General features: G+C 43.0%; 1 protein-coding gene across 4 annotated transcripts in view; it reads left to right on the plus strand.

The window, feature by feature from the left end:
- Positions 1–18,265, plus strand: part of chd6 (chromodomain helicase DNA binding protein 6) — a 363,558-nt gene that overhangs the window by 282,306 nt on the left and 62,987 nt on the right. For all 4 annotated transcript variants that reach the window (XM_072244838.1, XM_072244818.1, XM_072244846.1 and 1 more), the window contains 6 exons: positions 1,645–1,840; positions 7,526–7,690; positions 9,310–9,489; positions 10,726–10,836; positions 13,337–13,539; positions 16,879–17,078. In XM_072244838.1, the coding sequence (XP_072100939.1) occupies positions 1,645–1,840; positions 7,526–7,690; positions 9,310–9,489; positions 10,726–10,836; positions 13,337–13,539; positions 16,879–17,078 (1,055 nt within the window). The remainder of the gene's footprint in view (positions 1–1,644; positions 1,841–7,525; positions 7,691–9,309; positions 9,490–10,725; positions 10,837–13,336; positions 13,540–16,878; positions 17,079–18,265) is intronic.

Raw genomic sequence — 18,265 nt, forward strand, 5'->3', positions numbered from 1 at the left:
ATCAAACACTCCTTGGATGTTAACCATTTCATTCTCGGGATCATTCTTGCAAACTACCTCTGGACCCTCTCCAATGCCAGTACATTTCTTAGATATGGGGCCCAAACTGCTCACAATACTAACAGTAATAGATAAACAATAATACTTACCCATCTTAGTCTGAATCTGATATCTTTACTTTATACTTTATTGTCGCCAAACAATTGATACTAGAACGTACAATCATCATAGCGATATTTGATTCTGCACTTCCCGCTCCCTGGATTACAAATCGATAGTAAATATTAAAAATTTAAATTATAAATCATAAATAGAAAATAGAAAAATTGAGAGTAAGGTAGTGCAAAAAAAAATCGAGATGCAGGTCCAGATATTTGGAGGGTACGGCCCAGATCCGGGTCAGGATCCGTTCAGCAGTCTTATCACAGGTGGAAAGAAGCTATTCCTAAATCTGGCCATACGAGTCTTCAAGCTCCTTAGCCTTCTCCTGGAGGGCAGAGGGACGAAAAGTGTGTTGGCTGTGTGGGTCGTGTCATTGATTATCCTGGCAGCACTGCTCTGACAGCGTGCGGTGTAAAGTGAGTCCAAGGACAGAAGATTGGTTTGTGTGATGTGCTGTGCCGTGTTCACGATCTTCTGCAGCTTCTTCTTCAACAATATTTGTGTTGTCATTGGCTTTCCTTGTAGTTGGGACTGGGGAAAGGCTGTAAAAGTAACAAATGTATCCTATATGTCAGAATCACTGGCTCTATGGAGTGATGGTAATGGAGAGAATGGATTTTAACTTCAAAGAGCAACACATAAAAACCTGGAGGAACTCACCAGGTCAGGCAGTATCTATGACGCTTCATTAAGGGTTTCGACGTGAAATGCCAACTGTCCATTCCCCTCCGTAGATGTTGCCTGACCTGAGTTCCTTCAGTGTGTTACGCCAGATATCCAGCATCTGCAGTCACTTGTGTCTCGAGTTAATTTCAGGGCCATTTTTACTTCCCTTTTGGTTGCTCCCAAACTTGTGATCTTTAGCTCCTAGAAAGGGAAGAAGAGCATATCTTCAAAGTTCAAATTATGTATATGGTCACCTCATACTATGCTGAGATTAATTTTCTTGTGGGCATTCACAGTAGAACAAAGAAATACAGTAAAAGTCAATGAAAAAGTACACACAAACGAGGACTGGCAAACAACCAATGTACAAAATCAGACCAGCTGTGCAAATAGGAAAAAATAATAAATAAACAAGTAAATAAATTATATGAGTTGCAGAGGCCTTGATAGTGAGTCCATAGGTTATGGAATCAGTTTGGTATTGAAGTTATCCACAATTGGGATTTGCAATAACTCTGGCCCAATATGTTACACCTGACTTAGAGATGTATCCTATTCTCCACAATCATTGGCTGTGAGTCCTGCAGCAAAGGGCTGCTTTCCACTGTGGGGCGGGGAGGCCTTTACAGCAACAGTTATGTCTCAGAGACGTGTTGGGGAAGAAACAAAGGGAGTTGTGAATTGAGGGAATATTTTTGGAGAAATTTATGAATTTTGAAGGCCAGCACTTGTAATTAACTGAAGAGGCTCCTTTAATGCTCTAAGTTTCTATGTACAAACATGCTGGTTGCCACATTCAACCTGTGGTTCTTTTAGGTACACCTATGAGCGAATTGACGGCCGGGTGAGGGGGAACTTGAGACAGGCTGCGATTGATCGCTTCTCCAAGCCAGACTCCGACCGCTTTGTGTTTCTGCTGTGCACCAGGGCAGGTGGCCTTGGAATTAATCTGACTGCAGCAGATACCTGTATCATCTTCGATTCGGACTGGAACCCTCAGAATGACCTGCAGGTGAGTCTTGCAGAGAGACACACTAGGAAAGTTCCTGTACCAGGACAAGCTAGTCAGTCTGCCCCTAGACACTGGTCTCTGCTCTACTATAATTAAGCACCCACCACATGCTCAGTGCAGAGCTACCTCCACCTATATCAAATTCTGAAATCCTGTGGGAATTTTGTAATCCTGGTAGATTTTATTGCATTAAATTAACTGACAAGTCGGAAAGGCTAATTGAGAATTCTTTAAGATATGCGAGCAAATAAGAAATAATGAGATTTAATTGAGTATAAAACTAAACCTAGTCTTGACCAGGGTTCCCAACCTTTTTTTATGCCATGGACTAATACCATTAAGCACGTGGTCTGTGGATCCTAGGTTGGGATCCCCTGCTACAGACCATCTAAACAGAAAGGATCCATATTCCTAAGTAGATAAGCCTACAAGAGGAGAGGCTGTACTTGATCTGGTGTTTGGAAATGAGCCTGGTCAGGTGTCTGATCTCTCAGTGGGAGAGCATTTTGGAGATAGTGATCACAATTCTATTTCCTTTACCATAGCATTGGAGAGGGATAGGAACAGACAAGCTAGAAAAGCGTTTAATTGGAGTAAAGGGAAATATGAGGCTGGAACTTGGAAGCATAAGTTGGGAATGGATGTTCTCAGAGAAATGTAGAGCAGAAATGTGGTAAATATTCAGGGGATATTTGTGTGGCGTTCTGCATAGGTACATTCCAATGAGACAGGGAAAGGATGGTAGGGTACAGGAACCGTGGTGTACAAAGGCTGTTGAAAATCTAGTTAAGAAGAAAAGAAAAGCTTACCAACGGTTCAAAAAACTAGGAAGTGATAGAAATCTAGAAGATTATAAGGCTAGCAGGAAGGAGCTTAAGAAGGAAATTAAGAGAGCCAGGAGGGGCCATGAGAAGGCCTTGGTGGACAGGATTAAGGAGAACCCTGAGGCATTCTACAAGTATGTAAAGAGCAAGAGGATAAGACGGTTGAGAATAGGATCAATCAAGTGTGACAGTGGAAAAGTGTGTATAGAACCAGAGGAGGTAGCAGAGGTACTTAATGAATACTTTGCTTCAGTATTCACTACGGAAAGGGATCTTGGCGATTGTAGGGATGACTTGCAGTGGGCTGAAAAGCTTGAGAATGTAGATATTAAGAAAGAGGACGTGCTGGAGCTTTTGGAAAGCATCAAGTTGGATAAGTCACCGGGACCAGATGCGATGTACCCCAGGCTACTGTGGGAGGTGAGAGAGGAGATTGCTGAGCTTCTGGTGATGATCCTTGCATCATCAATGGGGGACGGGAGAGGTTCCGGAGGATTGAAGGGTTGCGGTTGTTGTTCCCTTGTTCAAGAAAGGGAGTAGAGTTAGCCCTTTTAATTATAGACTAGTGAGTCTTACTTCAGTGGTTGGTAAGTTGATGGAGAAGATTCTGAGAGGCAGGATTTATGAACATTTGGAGAGGCATAATATGGTAGGAATAGTCAGCAAGGCTTTGTCAAAGGCAGGTTGTGCCTTACGAACCTGACTGAATTTTTTGAGGATGTGACTAAACATATTGATGAAGGTAGGGCAGTAAATGTAGTCTATATGGATTTCAGCAAGCATTTGATAAGGTACCCCAAGCAAGACTTATTGAGAAAATAAGGAGGCATGGGATTGAAGGGGACATTGCATTGTGGATCCAGAATTGGCTTGCCCACGGAAGGCAAAGAGTGGTTGTAGATGGGTCATGTTCTACATGGAGGCCGGTGACCATTGGTGTGCCTCAGGGATCTGTTCTGAGACCCTTGCTCTTTGTGAGTTTTTTGATGACCTGGCTGAAGAAGTGGAGGGATGGGTTAGTAAATTTGTTGATGACACAAAGTTTGGAGGTGTTGTGGATAGTGTTGGAGGGCTGTCAGAGGTTACAGTGGGACATTGATAGGATGCAAAACTGGGCTGAAAAATGGCAGATGGAGTTCAACCCGGATAAGTGTGAGGTGGTTCATTTTGGTAGGTCAAATAGGATGGCAGAATACAGTATTAATAGTAAAACTCTTGGCAGTGTTAAGGATCAGAGGGATCTTGGGGTCCAAGTCCATAGGACACTCAAAGCTGCTGCGCAGGTTGACTCTGTGGTTAAGAAGGCATACGGTCCATTGACCTTCATCAATGGTGGGACTGAGTTTGCAGCTGTATAGGACCCTGGTCAGGCCCCACTTGGAGTATTGTGCTCAGTTCCGGTCACCTCACTATTGAAGGGTCTGGAAACCATAGAAAGGATGCAGAGGAGATTTACAAGGATGTTGCCTGGATTGGGGAGCATGCCTTATGAGAATAGGTTGAGTGAACTCGGCCATTTCTCCTTGGAGCAGCGGAGGATGAGAGGTGATCTGATAAAGTTGTATAAGATGATGAGAGGCATTGATTGTGTGGATAGTCAGAGGCTTTTTCCCAGGGCTGAAATGGCTAACGTAAGAGGGCCCAGTTTTAAGGTGCTTGGAAGTAGATACAGAGGAGATGTCAGGGGTATGTTTACGTAGAGAGTGGTGAGTGCGTGGAATGGGCTGCTGGCGACGGTGGTGGAGGCGGTTGCGATAGGGTCGTTTAAAAGACTTCTGGATAGGTACATGGAGCTTAGAAAAATAGAGGGCTGTGAGTAACCCTAGGTGACTTCTAAGCTAAGAATGTGTTTGGCACAGCTTTATGGGCCGAAAGGCCTGTATTGTTCTGTAGACTTTCTATGTTTCTATGTAGCTGGATCAGTGATTGGGGGGGGGGGGCGCTGGGATTTAAAGTGATGAGTAGGAAGTTTGGAGTGGTGGGTGGTGGTTGTTCAAGAATGAAGAGGAGTCACTCATCTAGTAAGAAGGTAAATTGGTGATGGAGACACAACCCCTTTTCATTTGTACATAATTGGATGAGCATTTGAAGATGAAAAATATAAAAGATTAGCTTGTTACATCAAAACATATAGTGAAATGTGTCATTTGCATCAAATCAAATCAGTGAGGATTGTTCTAGCTTGCCCACAATTCGCTGACCCTAACCTGTAGGTCAGTGAAATCTGGGAGGAAACCAGTTCACCCAGAGGTCATAGGGAGAATGTACAAACTCGTTGCAGACAGTGGGGGATTAAATCCCTCGCTACAGGATTCAGAGCATAGACACAGGTGGCACGTAGGAATAATGTTGTCCATTTTTGGCTGGTGTGGACACACAGTGCCTCTCTGCTATAAATCTCTGCTTTTATTTGTATAATTATAATTAAAGATGGAAAGGTATAATATGCATTTATTATTCAGGAGGCAAGTCATTGGTGATATAAGATTGTTCAGGTCAGGAGAACAAATGAAAGAATGATGCGAAGGTACAGTACTATGCAAAAGTCTTGGGCACATATTTATAAGACCATAAGACAAAGGAGCAGAAGTCAGCCATTTGGCCCATCGAGTCTGCTCCACCATTTTATCATGAGCTGATCCATTCTCCCATTTAGTCCCACTCCCTCGCCTTCTCACCATAACCTTTGATGCCCTGGCTACTCAGATACCTATCAATCTCTGCCTTAAATACACCCAATGACTTGGCCTCCACTGCTGCCCGTGGCAACAAATTCCATAGATTCACCACCCTCTGACTCGCCTTCTTCACTACTGACTCGCCTTCTTCACTACTGACTCAACTTGGAGGTTAATTTTAAGGGTATCCTGTACGAGAACTCCCAAGTCCCTTTGCATCTCAGAACTTTCAATTCTTTCCCCATTTAAATAATAGTCTGCCCTTATTTTTTCTGCCAAAGTGCATAACCATACACTTTCCAACATTGTACTTCATTTGCCACTTCTCTGCCCATTCTTCCAATCTAGCCAAGTCTCTCTGCAGACTCTCCATTTCCTCAGCACTACCGGCCCCTCCACCTATCTTCGTATCGTCAGCAAACTTAGCCACAAAGCCATCTATTCCATAATCCAAATCGTTGATGTACAATGTAAAAAGAAGCGGCCCCACCACTGATCCCTGCGGAACACCACTGGTAACCGGCAGCCAACCAGAATAGGATCCCTTTATTCCCACTCTCTGTTTCCTGCCAATCAGCCAACGCTCTATCCACGTATGTAACTTTCCCATAATTCCATGGGCTCTTGTTAAGTAGCCTTATGTGTGGCACCTTGCCAAAGGCCTTCTGAAAATCCAAATATACAACATCCACTGCATCTCCCTTGTCTAGCCTACTGGTAATTTCCTCAAAAAATTGTAATAGGTTTGTCAGGCAGTATTTTCCTTTAAGGAATCCATGCTGAGTTCTGCCTATCTTGTCATATGCCTCCAGGTACTCTGTGACCTCATCCTTGACAATTGACTCCAACAACTTCCCAACCGCCGATGTCAAGCTAATAGGTCTATAATTTCCTTTTTGCTTCCTTGCCCCCTTCTTAAATAGCGGAGTGACATTTGCAATCTTCCAGTCCTCCGGAACCATGCCAGAATCTATCAACTTTTGAAAGATCATTGCTAATGCCTCCGCAATCTCCATAGCTACTTCCTTCAGAACACGCGGCTGCATTCCATTTGGTCTTGGAGATTTATCTACCTTTAGACCATTCAGCTTCCTGGGTACTTTCTCTGTCGTAATTGTGACTGCGCACATTTCTCTTCCCTGTCACCCTTGAGTGTCCGGTATACTGCTGATGTCTTCCTCAGTGAAGACATGCAAAATACTCATTCAGTTTCTCTGCCATCTCCTTATCTCCCATTACAATTTCTCTAGCATCATTTTCTATCGGCCCTATATCTACTCTCACCCGTCTTTTACGCTTTATATACTTGAAAAAGCTTTTAGTATCCTCTTTGATATTGTTTGCTAGCTTCTAGTGTCTCAAGGCTGAGTGTGTTTGCACCCGCACCAGCCCCTGCCCATGGCATTCCTTTTCTGCCACTTGTCTCACACCCATAACGTAGCATTCCACCCTCACCTTTCCAACATCCTTTGCCTCCACCAGGTTTACAGACTCGCCCTTTGTTCCACATTGACAAAGGCAGTACTGTGCAAAAGTTAGCCACCCTAGCTATATATATGTGTGTGTGACTGTGAGAGTGTGTGTGTGTATGTGCGCCTCGGACTTTTTCATAGAACTGTAGTTCAGGGCTAGGGTTCCATCTTCCATCAGTCAGGAAACAGTGTTCAACAAGAGTCAGTGAGTGAAGGGTCTAGATTTTGGGGTCAGGGAGAGAGAGAGAGAGAGAGAGATGTCGATGAAAGGCTAATCCTTTGCTTCTTCACCGGTTTGACAAAATGTGGGGAAGTGCTAGCCGTTTTCCTTCTGGTGTCGCAGAGGAAAGATGAAGGAAATATTGACATACTCGTATCCACATAAGGCAGTGTGCTCAGAGGCTGTGGTTAGAACCATGAATATTAGGTTACTTGTTCAAGTTCAAGTCTAATGTCATTCAGATATGTACATGCATACCGCCAAATGAAATGACATTCCTCTGGAGCAAGATGCACAACACAGTACATATAACTCACACCCAACACAAGAAAATATTACCACAAATAAAGTGCATTTACAACATAAGTTTAAAAAGTAAACAATATAAAGCTACAGTGTTCCTTCAGCAATGTCTTTTTCCCTCATTCAAGCATTTCATGATCTGTTTGCTCTGCATCTTAGACACTGCCTCAACCTTTCTTCGTTTCCAGGCTCAGGCTCGCTGTCACCGGATAGGACAGAGTAAAGCCGTCCAAGTGTATCGCCTCATAACCCGTAACTCATACGAGCGAGAAATGTTTGACAAGGCCAGTCTCAAGCTGGGCCTGGATAGAGCTGTGCTGCAAGCAATGAACCGTAGAGGAAACACTAATGGGGTAAGTGTTCCATGTCAGACAGGATATGCTTTGTGAGGTGAGGGTGGTGTTGGTGTTAAGTGGAAGGGCCCACTACATCAAAGCACAACTTATCAAGTCAGGCTTTGCCACCAACAGTAGAACCAGTTAAGTGTGGGGGGGGGGGCGGAATAAAAAAGCAACACATTGGGGACAACTGAGACATGGCTACTGTAAAATCACAACTGGGTATTAGATATTTCAGGATGCATATTAAGCAGGAACTAAAGTAAGTAGATTAATTGACCCAGATCTGGGCCGTACCCTCCAAATACTCCAAATATCCGGACCTGCTTCTCGGGTTTTTTGCACTACCTTACTTTCCATTTTTCTATTTTCTATTTATGATTTATAATTTAAATTTTTAATATTTACTATCGATTTGTAATCGAGGGAGCGGGAAGCGCAGAATCAAATATCGCTGTGATGATTGTACGTTCTAGTATCAATTGTTTGGTGACAATGAGGTATAAAGTATAATTATTAGTGACACCAGTGGTAGTGGGGGCAAAGAATGCAGTTATAAGGAAAGCAAATGTGATTGTAACAGCAAAATACATTATCGGAATAATGAAAGTCATGGTTTTAGACTGGATAACGATTGAGAAGTGGGGAAGATAAAATGTATGACAGTATTGACAAACAGCAAAGGCAGATGGTGTTCAACAGAGTGGATGAGAAAAGGAAAGAACAAATTGCACACTTATGAAACGCCAGAAACCTAAATAAATAAGGGGTCATCAAGTGAAAAAAAGGAGGCATCATTAACGACCTGTACAGCAAGGAGCACACTGTAGCAGTGATTCCCATGATGCTGCGGGAGTGAAAGAAGCAATTAGAAGTACTTAGGATTTATTGAAACCTTACATGCATCTCACAATGTGAGGAAGTAAAATCCTTTGCGTTCTGATTCAGTTGCAATGTATAGAGATGTGAATTTAAAAGTCTAATGGCTTGTAGAAAGAAGCTATCCTGTAGGAACAAAGAGAAACTATAGAATTAAATTAAAGAACATGAAACTTTGTAAGACTTTTACAGATATCTTGATAACAAGAAAAAATCCAGCTTCTGGTTCTCTTATTTGAAGGGAGAGAAATGAGGTGAATGGGAACTAAAAGACAGTTTCCATTAAAATCTTCGCAGGACTGTTCTGTACATCACAGTCCACGCTTTTCCAGATCCTAGTTGCTCTGACGGTCACGGCATCAGATTTTTGAATGGTCCATGAACTGATGAACACTACCACACATTTTGCCCTCTTTTAGCACTACTTATTTTTAATTATATTTCTTATGTAGCTTAATCATTCCATTGTACTGTTGCAACAAAACAACAAATTTCACAACATTCAGTATGTCAGTGATAATCAACGTTTCTTCTCTTGTTTTTTATCTAGCTGCGCAGACCAACCATTGCTCCAAGCAGGAAATTTTTACATGGCCTGAAAACTGTGTGGCACATTATATGCGCTACAGCTAAAGTTGTGTGCAGGAGCATTTCATGTACTACATGGCCACGCACCTGTGCAGCTTAGAGTGGTGATTCTGATCATGCTCTGGATTGAAATGACTGTCACTCTGACTGTGTACCTTCCTGTGCAGGTGCAGCCATTGTCTAAGATTGAAGTTGAAGACCTCCTTCGTAAAGGAGCGTATGGAGCTCTAATGGATGAGGAGGATGAAGGCTCAAAGTTCTGTGAAGAAGACATTGACCAGATCCTGCTTCGCCGAACTCGCACTATCACTATTGAGTCGGAAGGGAAGGGCTCCACTTTTGCGAAGGTTAGAAGCAATTTTAAGGCACGGCTTAATTGCTCCAACTCGTGTAGCAACCAAGAGCAAATGGCTCACTGCACAGCCATTTGATGGCTTCGCTGAATAATTTAAATGCTGTATGACTGGATGGAGAGGGAAGTGCAGAAGCATCACAGTACCTTGTTTGCTGTTGACATGAGCCTTGATTTTATTCAGCTCTTTTGAATAGTTGTCTTCTTACTGGTGACTTCTCAACCAATGCTCTTTAGCACAAAAAGGGGGCAGCAATTAAACTGGTACAAACGTGACTGATTTTCCTCATTTAATAAATCATCAGGCCTTTCCTTCACATGTTCTACTAGTCAGTTGTTGCCAGTACAGTCTTCTATGCGGTGATGTGCAGGGGCAATGGCATCAACACGGGTGATGCCAACAGACTCGATAAACCGATTAGAAAGGCTAGCTTTGTTATAGGAGTCAAACTGGACACACTGGAGGCTGTGGTAGAACAAAGGACCCTACGGAAAATCCTGGTAATTCTGGACAATGTTTTTCACTCTCTGCATGCCACCTTGGCTGAACAGAGGAGCACTTTTAGTAAAAGATCAAAACAACTGCGCTGCTCCAAAGAGCACTATATGAGGTCATTCTTACCTTTGGCCATTAAGGTCTATAATGAGTCAACCTATAGGTGGGGAAGTGATGATCCCCTCCTGTTAGACCACTTGTGGTAACTTATTTTATTCTTTCTACTTCTTTTCTAATATTTATATCTGTTCACTTGTAATGCTACTGTGATACTGTAATTCCCTTTGGGATCCATAAAGTATCTATCTATCCTGAAATATTGATACAGTGAAATTCAGCCAGGTTATTGAGAGTCACCTACACATATACAGTTACCCTTGGAGGAGGGAAACATTGTGTACCCCAGTGCTGACCTGGCCTTGAATGCAGTTGCCCCTACATCATGAGTTACCCTGGGATTGCAGTGAGATTTGCATTGGTCTCATCTATACTTGAGAATGTTATGAAAGTACAAATTCCATAGCTGCCTGAGCTCAGTGCATTGATTCAAGTTTGCTTACAGCATTCTGCTAAACTTGAGTGTTCAGAGCCAGATCTGAGCAATCCTCTGACCACCCTGTCATCTTGTGTTCCAGCTGTGCCATTTAAATATCAATTTAATTTCTTTGTTGGTTGCTTGAAACTCCTTAACAAAAACCCCTTTTGGTACTCTTCTGTGATTTATTTCTGCTTCAGGCCAGCTTCGTAGCTTCAGGAAACAGGACGGATATCTCCTTAGATGATCCCAACTTCTGGCAGAAATGGGCCAAAATTGCAGAGCTGGATATAGAGTCGAAAAATGGAAAAGTAAGTACATGCCAGGTACCTCAGGATAGAGGGACATCCCATTAGAACAGAGATGAGAAGGAATTACTTTAGCCAGAGGGTGCCGAATCTGTGGAATTCATTGCCACAAACAGCTGTGGCGCCCACATCATTTGGTATATTTTAAAGCAGAGGTTGATAGGTTCTTGATTAGTTAGGGCATCAAAGATTATAGGGAGTAGTCAGGAGTATAGGGTTGAGAGGGAAAATAAATCAACCATAATGGATTGGTTGAGCAGACTGAATGGACTGAATATTCTAATTCTGCTCATGTGTCTTATGGTCTTTCCTCTAGCAGGAACTCACATATCATAATTTCAGAAGGTATTGATGACCGACACACTTGGCGGTGGATGCGGTAACTGGTTGTGGCCAAATTCTGTATGTTGCAGTGTAATCCCCAACCTAATGACTCACCTGGGCTTCTGTAGTGGAGCAACCACTCCAGTTAGAACTGTTCAGTCATTATTTTAATCGTTATCTCTCTTTGTGCTTTGCACCAAGTACATGGACTGCGCACCAGTGCAGCGTGTCATTGTCTCTCTTCGTGTTTTGTACCAAGTACGTGAACTGCACATCAGTACATCATGCTGTGCAAGCGAGCCTGCTGCTGGGGTATATATCTGCTGTCAGGAACTCTGAAGTTTCAGCTGATCAGTGTGTGTCCTGTTGCTAAAATGTTCAGCCCATGCTTGGTTTCTTATTTGGACAGACACTGAACATCTAGTACCCCTCAACCAGATCACCGGAATCATCTGGATAGAAGTGGTTCCATCAGGCAGACACAGCATGGATTCATGAAGAGCAGGTCCTTTTTGACAGACCTGCTGGAGTTCTTTGAGGATCTAATGAGCACAGTGGTTAGGGAGGAACAGGTGGATATTGTATAGTGGATTTCAAAAAGGCATTCAATAAGGTGCTGTATAAAAGATAAGGATACATGGTATTATGGGTAACTTATTAGCATTCAATGACAACTGGGTAACCAGTGGAAGGTTGGGACAAATGGGTGTTTCTCTGGTTGCCAGTCAGTGGTGAGTCGAGTTCCACGGGGGTCAGTGCTTGGCCACAAATCTTCTTGATATACATTAACAAACTGGAAGAAGGGACAAAGTGTAGAGTGTCTCAGCTTACTGATGATACTAAACTGAGTGGAAAAGCAAATTTGCAGAGGCTGTGAAGAACTTGTACAGAGATACAGATAGGTTAAGTGAGTGGATAAGCGACTGTCAGTTGGATTGCAACATTGGTAAATGTAAGGTCGTCCACTTTGGAAGGAAAAATAGAAGACAAGATTATTACATAAATGGTGAAAGACTACAGCCTTCTGCTGTGCAAAGGGAATTGGGAGTGCTTGTGTGTGAATCACAGAAGGTTGGTTTGCAGGTGCAACATGTTATCAAGAAGGCAAATGGAATGTTGGCCATAATTGCTAGATGGATTGAATTGAAGAGCAGGGAGGTGATACTCCAACTGTACAGGGTACTGGTGAGGCCACATCTGGAGTGCTACAAGCAGTTCTTGTCTCCTTACTTGAGAAAAAATATACTGGTTTTGGAAGTGGTGCAGAGGAGGCTCACCAGGTTGATTCCAGAGATGATGGGGTTAGCCTATGAAGAGAGATTGGGTCAACTGGGAATACACTTGCTGGAATTGAGAAGAATGAGACGGGAACTTATCAAAACATATAAAATTATGAAAGGGATAGATAAGACAGGGGCAGGAAAGTTGTTTCCACTGGTGAGTGAGACTATAATGAGGGGACATAGCCTTAAGATCTGGGGGAATAGATTTAGGATAGGGATGAGGAAAAACTGCTTTTCTCTGAACCTGTGAAATTCTCTGCCCAAGGAAGCAATAGAGGCTACTTCATTAAATATACCAAGACACAGTTTGGTAGATTTTTGCATAATGGGAATTAAAGATTACGGGGAAAAGACAGGTAGGTGGAGCTGAATCCACAGCCAGATCAGCCATGATCTTATTGAATGGCAGTGCAGGCTCAATGAACCAGAAGGCTGACTCCTATCTGATCTCTAAAATATTGTTTGGACAGAATTGTTACATAAATTAAGGTGGGGAGAGAGGGATGTGAGCAAGGAGTGACTGAAAGCTAAACTACACTGGTGAGGAGAGGGAGTAGACTTGTGGGTGTGGATGGGTGGTTATGTTCGAGTTTATCAAGGTCAGGTGCAGCAGAGCTCAGATGGTAAGCACCTTTTGGCTAAGACTAGAGTGTGTGGTTAGGTCAAGATAAACTGGAGTTATGGAGTGTAGATGATGGGAACAAGATACTTATGCAAAGGGAAGAATGGAAATGAGGGTTTGTTCATGGAAAGACTGGAATTTAGAAGATTAGCTATAACAGCATTCACTTGTTGCATATCATCTTGTTAAATCTTAATGAAGAGTCAGAGGAGATGCAGGGTGTCAGTGTCTGGAAAATACTGATACTTGTCCTGGTTGTATGTCTTGCTCTCAGGACAGCTTGGTCATTGACACACCACGCATCAGGAAACAGACCAAACACTACAACTCATTTGAGGATGATGAATTGATGGAGTTCTCTGAGCTGGACAGTGACAGTGAAGATAAACCTTCAAGGTCTCGTCGTCTTCACGACAAGACCCGTCGCTATCTCCGGGCAGAATGCTTTCGGGTGGAGAAGAACCTGTTGATATTTGGGTAAATGTGTGATTTGGATTGGACTTATTGAATATAAACTGAAATGACTTGGACCCCTTTGTTCCATTACTGCTTTGTGGGATGGACTGTAGCTCCATCCCTTACACTCCCTAACTGATCAGTCACTTCACATTTGATTTTCCCGAAGTGTATCACTTCACACAGACATGGAGTGAACTCCATCTGCCATTTTTCAGTCTGGCTCTGCATGCTGTCAATGTCCTGTTGTAACCTACAACAATCTACTGCACCGTCAACAATTCCACCAACCTTTGTCATGTGCAGAATTACTAACCCACCATTCCACCTCCTCATCTAAGTCATATATACAAATCACAAAGAGCAGTGGTCCCAGAACTGATCCCTGTAGAATAGTGGTTGCCAACCTTTTTAAGCTCAAGATCCCTTACCTCGGCCTTAGTGAAGGGCAAGATCGACCTAGACGCACGCATGCGCGCCAGGCAGAAAAGACCGGAAATAAAACCCCGCAATCCCAGAAACAACCTCTCTTTACAAACAGTGAGAGTATTGCTAAATTACCATTATCCTAATTAGTATTACTTATTTTTATATTGCTCACATTACAACACCTTTAATTCTATGTTTCATTATTTAATTTTATTTCAACACAAAAAATAAAAGGATAAAAATTGACTGTTGCACTCAGTGTGATGACTGGGCTGAATACTTTCTGCTAGTTCCCTGAAATTTGGCTCATAACTGCAGGAAGCCAGTCTGAGACAGTCTGAAAGGTGTCTGTCAGTAAGACAGCTCCATACTTAGATTTAATAATTTTCATCTCTTGCAGCACAGCGCCCTCGCAAACCTCCTGATAGATTGAGTATTTGAATGGACAGTTTCCTTTGTTAGACTGAATGTTGAATCTGCCACATTTTTCAGGTGTTTTGTATTGGTAAACTGTTACTGAGACACTAAGTTTTAGGGGTACGCAAGCTAATGACACTACTGTTTTTTGTTTCCCAGTTCTTTTACATTTGGGGAATGTTGGAATTTAAAGGGAGATAAGTGTTGTAATGTGAGTATTATCAAGATAAGTTAACACCAATGAGGATAATGGTAATATAGCAATACTCCCGCTATTTTTGTAAAGAAAGGTTGTTTACGGGGTTGCGGGGTTTTACTTCTGGTCTTTTCTGCCTGGTGCGCATTTTTCATTTTTTGGGGGGATCTACTGGGAAAGCCTCAAAGATCGACCGGTCGATCACAATCAACTGGTTGGTGACCACTACTGTAGAACATTGACCTCCAGACAGAATATGTTCCATATACTACCACCTTCTGCCTTCTATGGGCAAACCAGTTTTGAGTCCACAGTCATGCCTTCTGATTTTCTGGGTGAGTCTACCATGGGGAACCTTGTCAAATGCCTTACCACATAAACCACATCCATATAAACCACATCCACTGCTTTAACTTCATCAGTTTGTTACTTCATCAAAAAAGTCTTATCAGGCTTGTGAGGCATGACTTGCCTCTCACAAAACCTAGCTGACTATGCTTTTCTAAGTGCTTGTAAATCCTGTCCCTAAAAATTCTTTCCATGAGTTTGACCACTACTAATGTAAGACTCACTGGTCAGTAATGCCCAGGATTATCCATAATACCTTGCTTGAACAAAGGAACAACATTTGTCACACTCGTATCTTCTGGTACTACTCCTGTGACCAGTGAGGATGGAAGGAATCATCATCATCATCAGTGCCCCAGCATCTCTTCCCTCACTTCCTGTAGTAACCTGGGGATATATCTCATCTAGCCCCAGGGACTTATCTGTCACAATGTTTTTCAAAAACTATAATACTTGACATGCTCCAGGGCAATCGCCAGTTCTGCACTGTCATCACATTTGTCATAATTCCTCTCACTGGTGAATACTGCAGCAAAGCATTCATTAAGGACCACCTCTAATTCCTTTGACACCAGACACATTTCCCTTGTACTCCTGATGGATCTATTCATTCTGGTCATCTTCCATCATGTACATGTAGAATGTCTTGGTTTCCTTGTCACCTTCATTTTCCATAATCCTATTCAATAAGACCTTTTCTTGACCCTTCTAGCTCTCCTAAGTCCTTCTTAAGGTCCTTCCTGGCTATCTTCGAACTCTGTAAAGCCCTCTGCTAGCAGTGGAAGAAGGCTTTGAGTCCATTTACAAATATGCTTCATTGTGATAAATTAGAATCATAAAAAATTACTGAAGGGGAGCTTGTTCTGAGCTGCCTTCTCCTAGCTTTGACTCTTCCAAGTAGAGACTGCTGCTGGGTTTAAGCTTCCAATTGTTATTGCATGGAAACAGGAAACTGCAGATACTGGAACTCAGCAGGTCAAGCAGCATCTGTGGGGGCAAAGAGATGTTTGTCATTTTGGGTTGGGATCCTGCATCAGGACTCGGGAGTACCTTCAGGTTGGGTGAAACTAGAACTAGAGGTCATGGGTTCAGGGTGAAAGGTGAAATGTTTAAGGGGAATATCTTCACTCAGAGGGTAGTGAGGGTATAGAATGAGCTGCCAGTGCAAGTGGTGGATGCAGATTTGATTTCAATTTTTAAGAGAATTTTTTAGATACATGGATGGAAGGGGTATGGAGGGCTATGTTCAGATGCAGGTTGGTGGGACTAGGAAGAGTATTCATTTGGCATGGGCTAGATGAGCCATAGGGCCTGTTTCTTTGGAGTAGTGTTTTATGAGAATAGAGGAAGGGCAGGCAAGTGGGTTTGTAGGTGATCTTTGGAACCAGATGAAGGTGGGATGATGGGCAGATGGGAGAAGAGATAGGTGGGCTGAGATAGAGGCTCTCATATATAATAAGTGGAAATAGTTAAGGAAAAAGATAATTTTCTGTTCAAGTTTTCTCTTCTTTTGTTCACTACTTCCATCCCTCTCTTCACCTCCCCCCTCCCCACCATTATCAGTGCATCTCATTCTTCCCCACCTGAGTCCATCTGTCCATCACCCATATATCTATCCACATGTTCTTTTCCTCCCTAGATTCACCTTTCCTATCGCCTCCCCACCCAGCTCCATCTGCCCCATTATCCCAACTTCATCTGGTTCCAAAGATAACCTACCACCCTACTGTCTCACCCTACCTCTCATCTCTTTGCTCTGGCCATCTTCCCTCTGCACTCTCAGTCCTGATGCAGGATGTCAAGATGTTGTTTGACCTGCTGAGTTGTTCCAGCAGTTTGTTTTGCACTGATTTTATTGCAACTTGTAGCATTCTTACTGAAGTTGTGCAAGGATTGTGTTTGGTATTCGTAGAGAATGCTGGACTTCTGTTGTCTAAAGTGCCAGTGGGCCCTGAATTCCTGTGTTGTAGGTGGGGCCGATGGAAAGACATTCTGTCACATGGACGGTTTAAATGGCACCTGACAGAGAAGGACATGGAGACTATTTGTCGCACCCTCCTGGTCTATTGCCTGAAGCATTATAAGGGCGATGAGAAGATCAAAAGCTTCATTTGGGACCTTATAACTCCGACAAAAGATGGACAGAATCAGGCACTACACAATCACTCAGGTAGGAGATCTTTGGAGGTAGGTCTGACAGTATCCACCGTAAGCTCAGACTCATGCTCATCAGCTGGGGCTTTTCTCTCTGGAACGAAGGCGGATGAGTGGCGGCTTGATAGAGGTGCACAAGACACAGAACAAGTGGATAACCAGAGACCTTTTACCCAGGGCAGAAATATGAGGGAGCATAATTTTAAGGTGATGGGAAGAAATTGTAGGGGGTATGTCAGAGGTAAATTTTTACAGAGAGAGTGATGGGTGTGTGAAGCGCTGTGCCAGGGGTGGTAGTAGAGACAGATACATTAAGAGCATTTAAGAAACTCTTAGATAGGCACATGGATGATAGAAAAATAGAGGGCTATGTGAAAGGAAATGGTTAGATTAAAAGTCAGCACAACATATTGGGCTGAAGGGCCTGTACTGTGCTGTAAAGTTCTATGTTCTCTGTTCAGAGTTAACTTTGATTGTGCCTGAGGAATGGAATAATGGCTTACTTTCCTGGCCCAAAATGTGAAATCTTTACCACAGCATCTGTTGAATGAGTTGCAGCTAAAAGGCCCTTAGACAAATGCACAGGATTGAAAGCTGTTACAGAAGAATATAAGAAATAGGAACAGGAGTCGGCCATCTGGCCTGTTGAGCCTGCTCCATCATTCAACAAGATCATGGCTGATCTGGCCATGGACTCATCTCCACCTACCTGCCTTTTCCCCAGAACCCTTAATTCCCCTACTATGCAAAAATCTATCCAACCTTGTCTTAAATATATTTACTAAGGTAGACTCCACTACTTTATTGGGCAGAGGATTCCACAGATTCACCACTCTCTGGGAAAAGCAGTTCCTCCTCATCTCCATCCTAAATCTACTCCACTGAATCTGTGGCTATGTCCTCTAGTTCTAGTTTCGCCTATCAGTGGAAACTTTCCTCCCTCTATCTCATCTATCCCTTCCATGATTTTATATGTTTCCATAAGATATTGTCTCATTCTGCTGAATTCCAGCAAGTACAGTCCCAGGCAACTCAATCTCGCTTTATAGTGTAACCCCCTCACAACCTGGTGAACCTCCTGTGCACTGCCTCCAAAGCCAGTAGGTCCTTTCTCAAGTAAGGAGACCGGAACTGCACACAGTACTCCAGCTGTGGCCTCACCAGTACCCTGTAGAGTTGTAGCCTAACCTCCCTGCTCATAAA

The sequence above is a fragment of the Mobula birostris genome, chromosome 2 (assembly GCF_030028105.1).
Source record: "Mobula birostris isolate sMobBir1 chromosome 2, sMobBir1.hap1, whole genome shotgun sequence".
Classification (NCBI taxonomy): Eukaryota; Metazoa; Chordata; class Chondrichthyes; order Myliobatiformes; family Myliobatidae; genus Mobula; species Mobula birostris.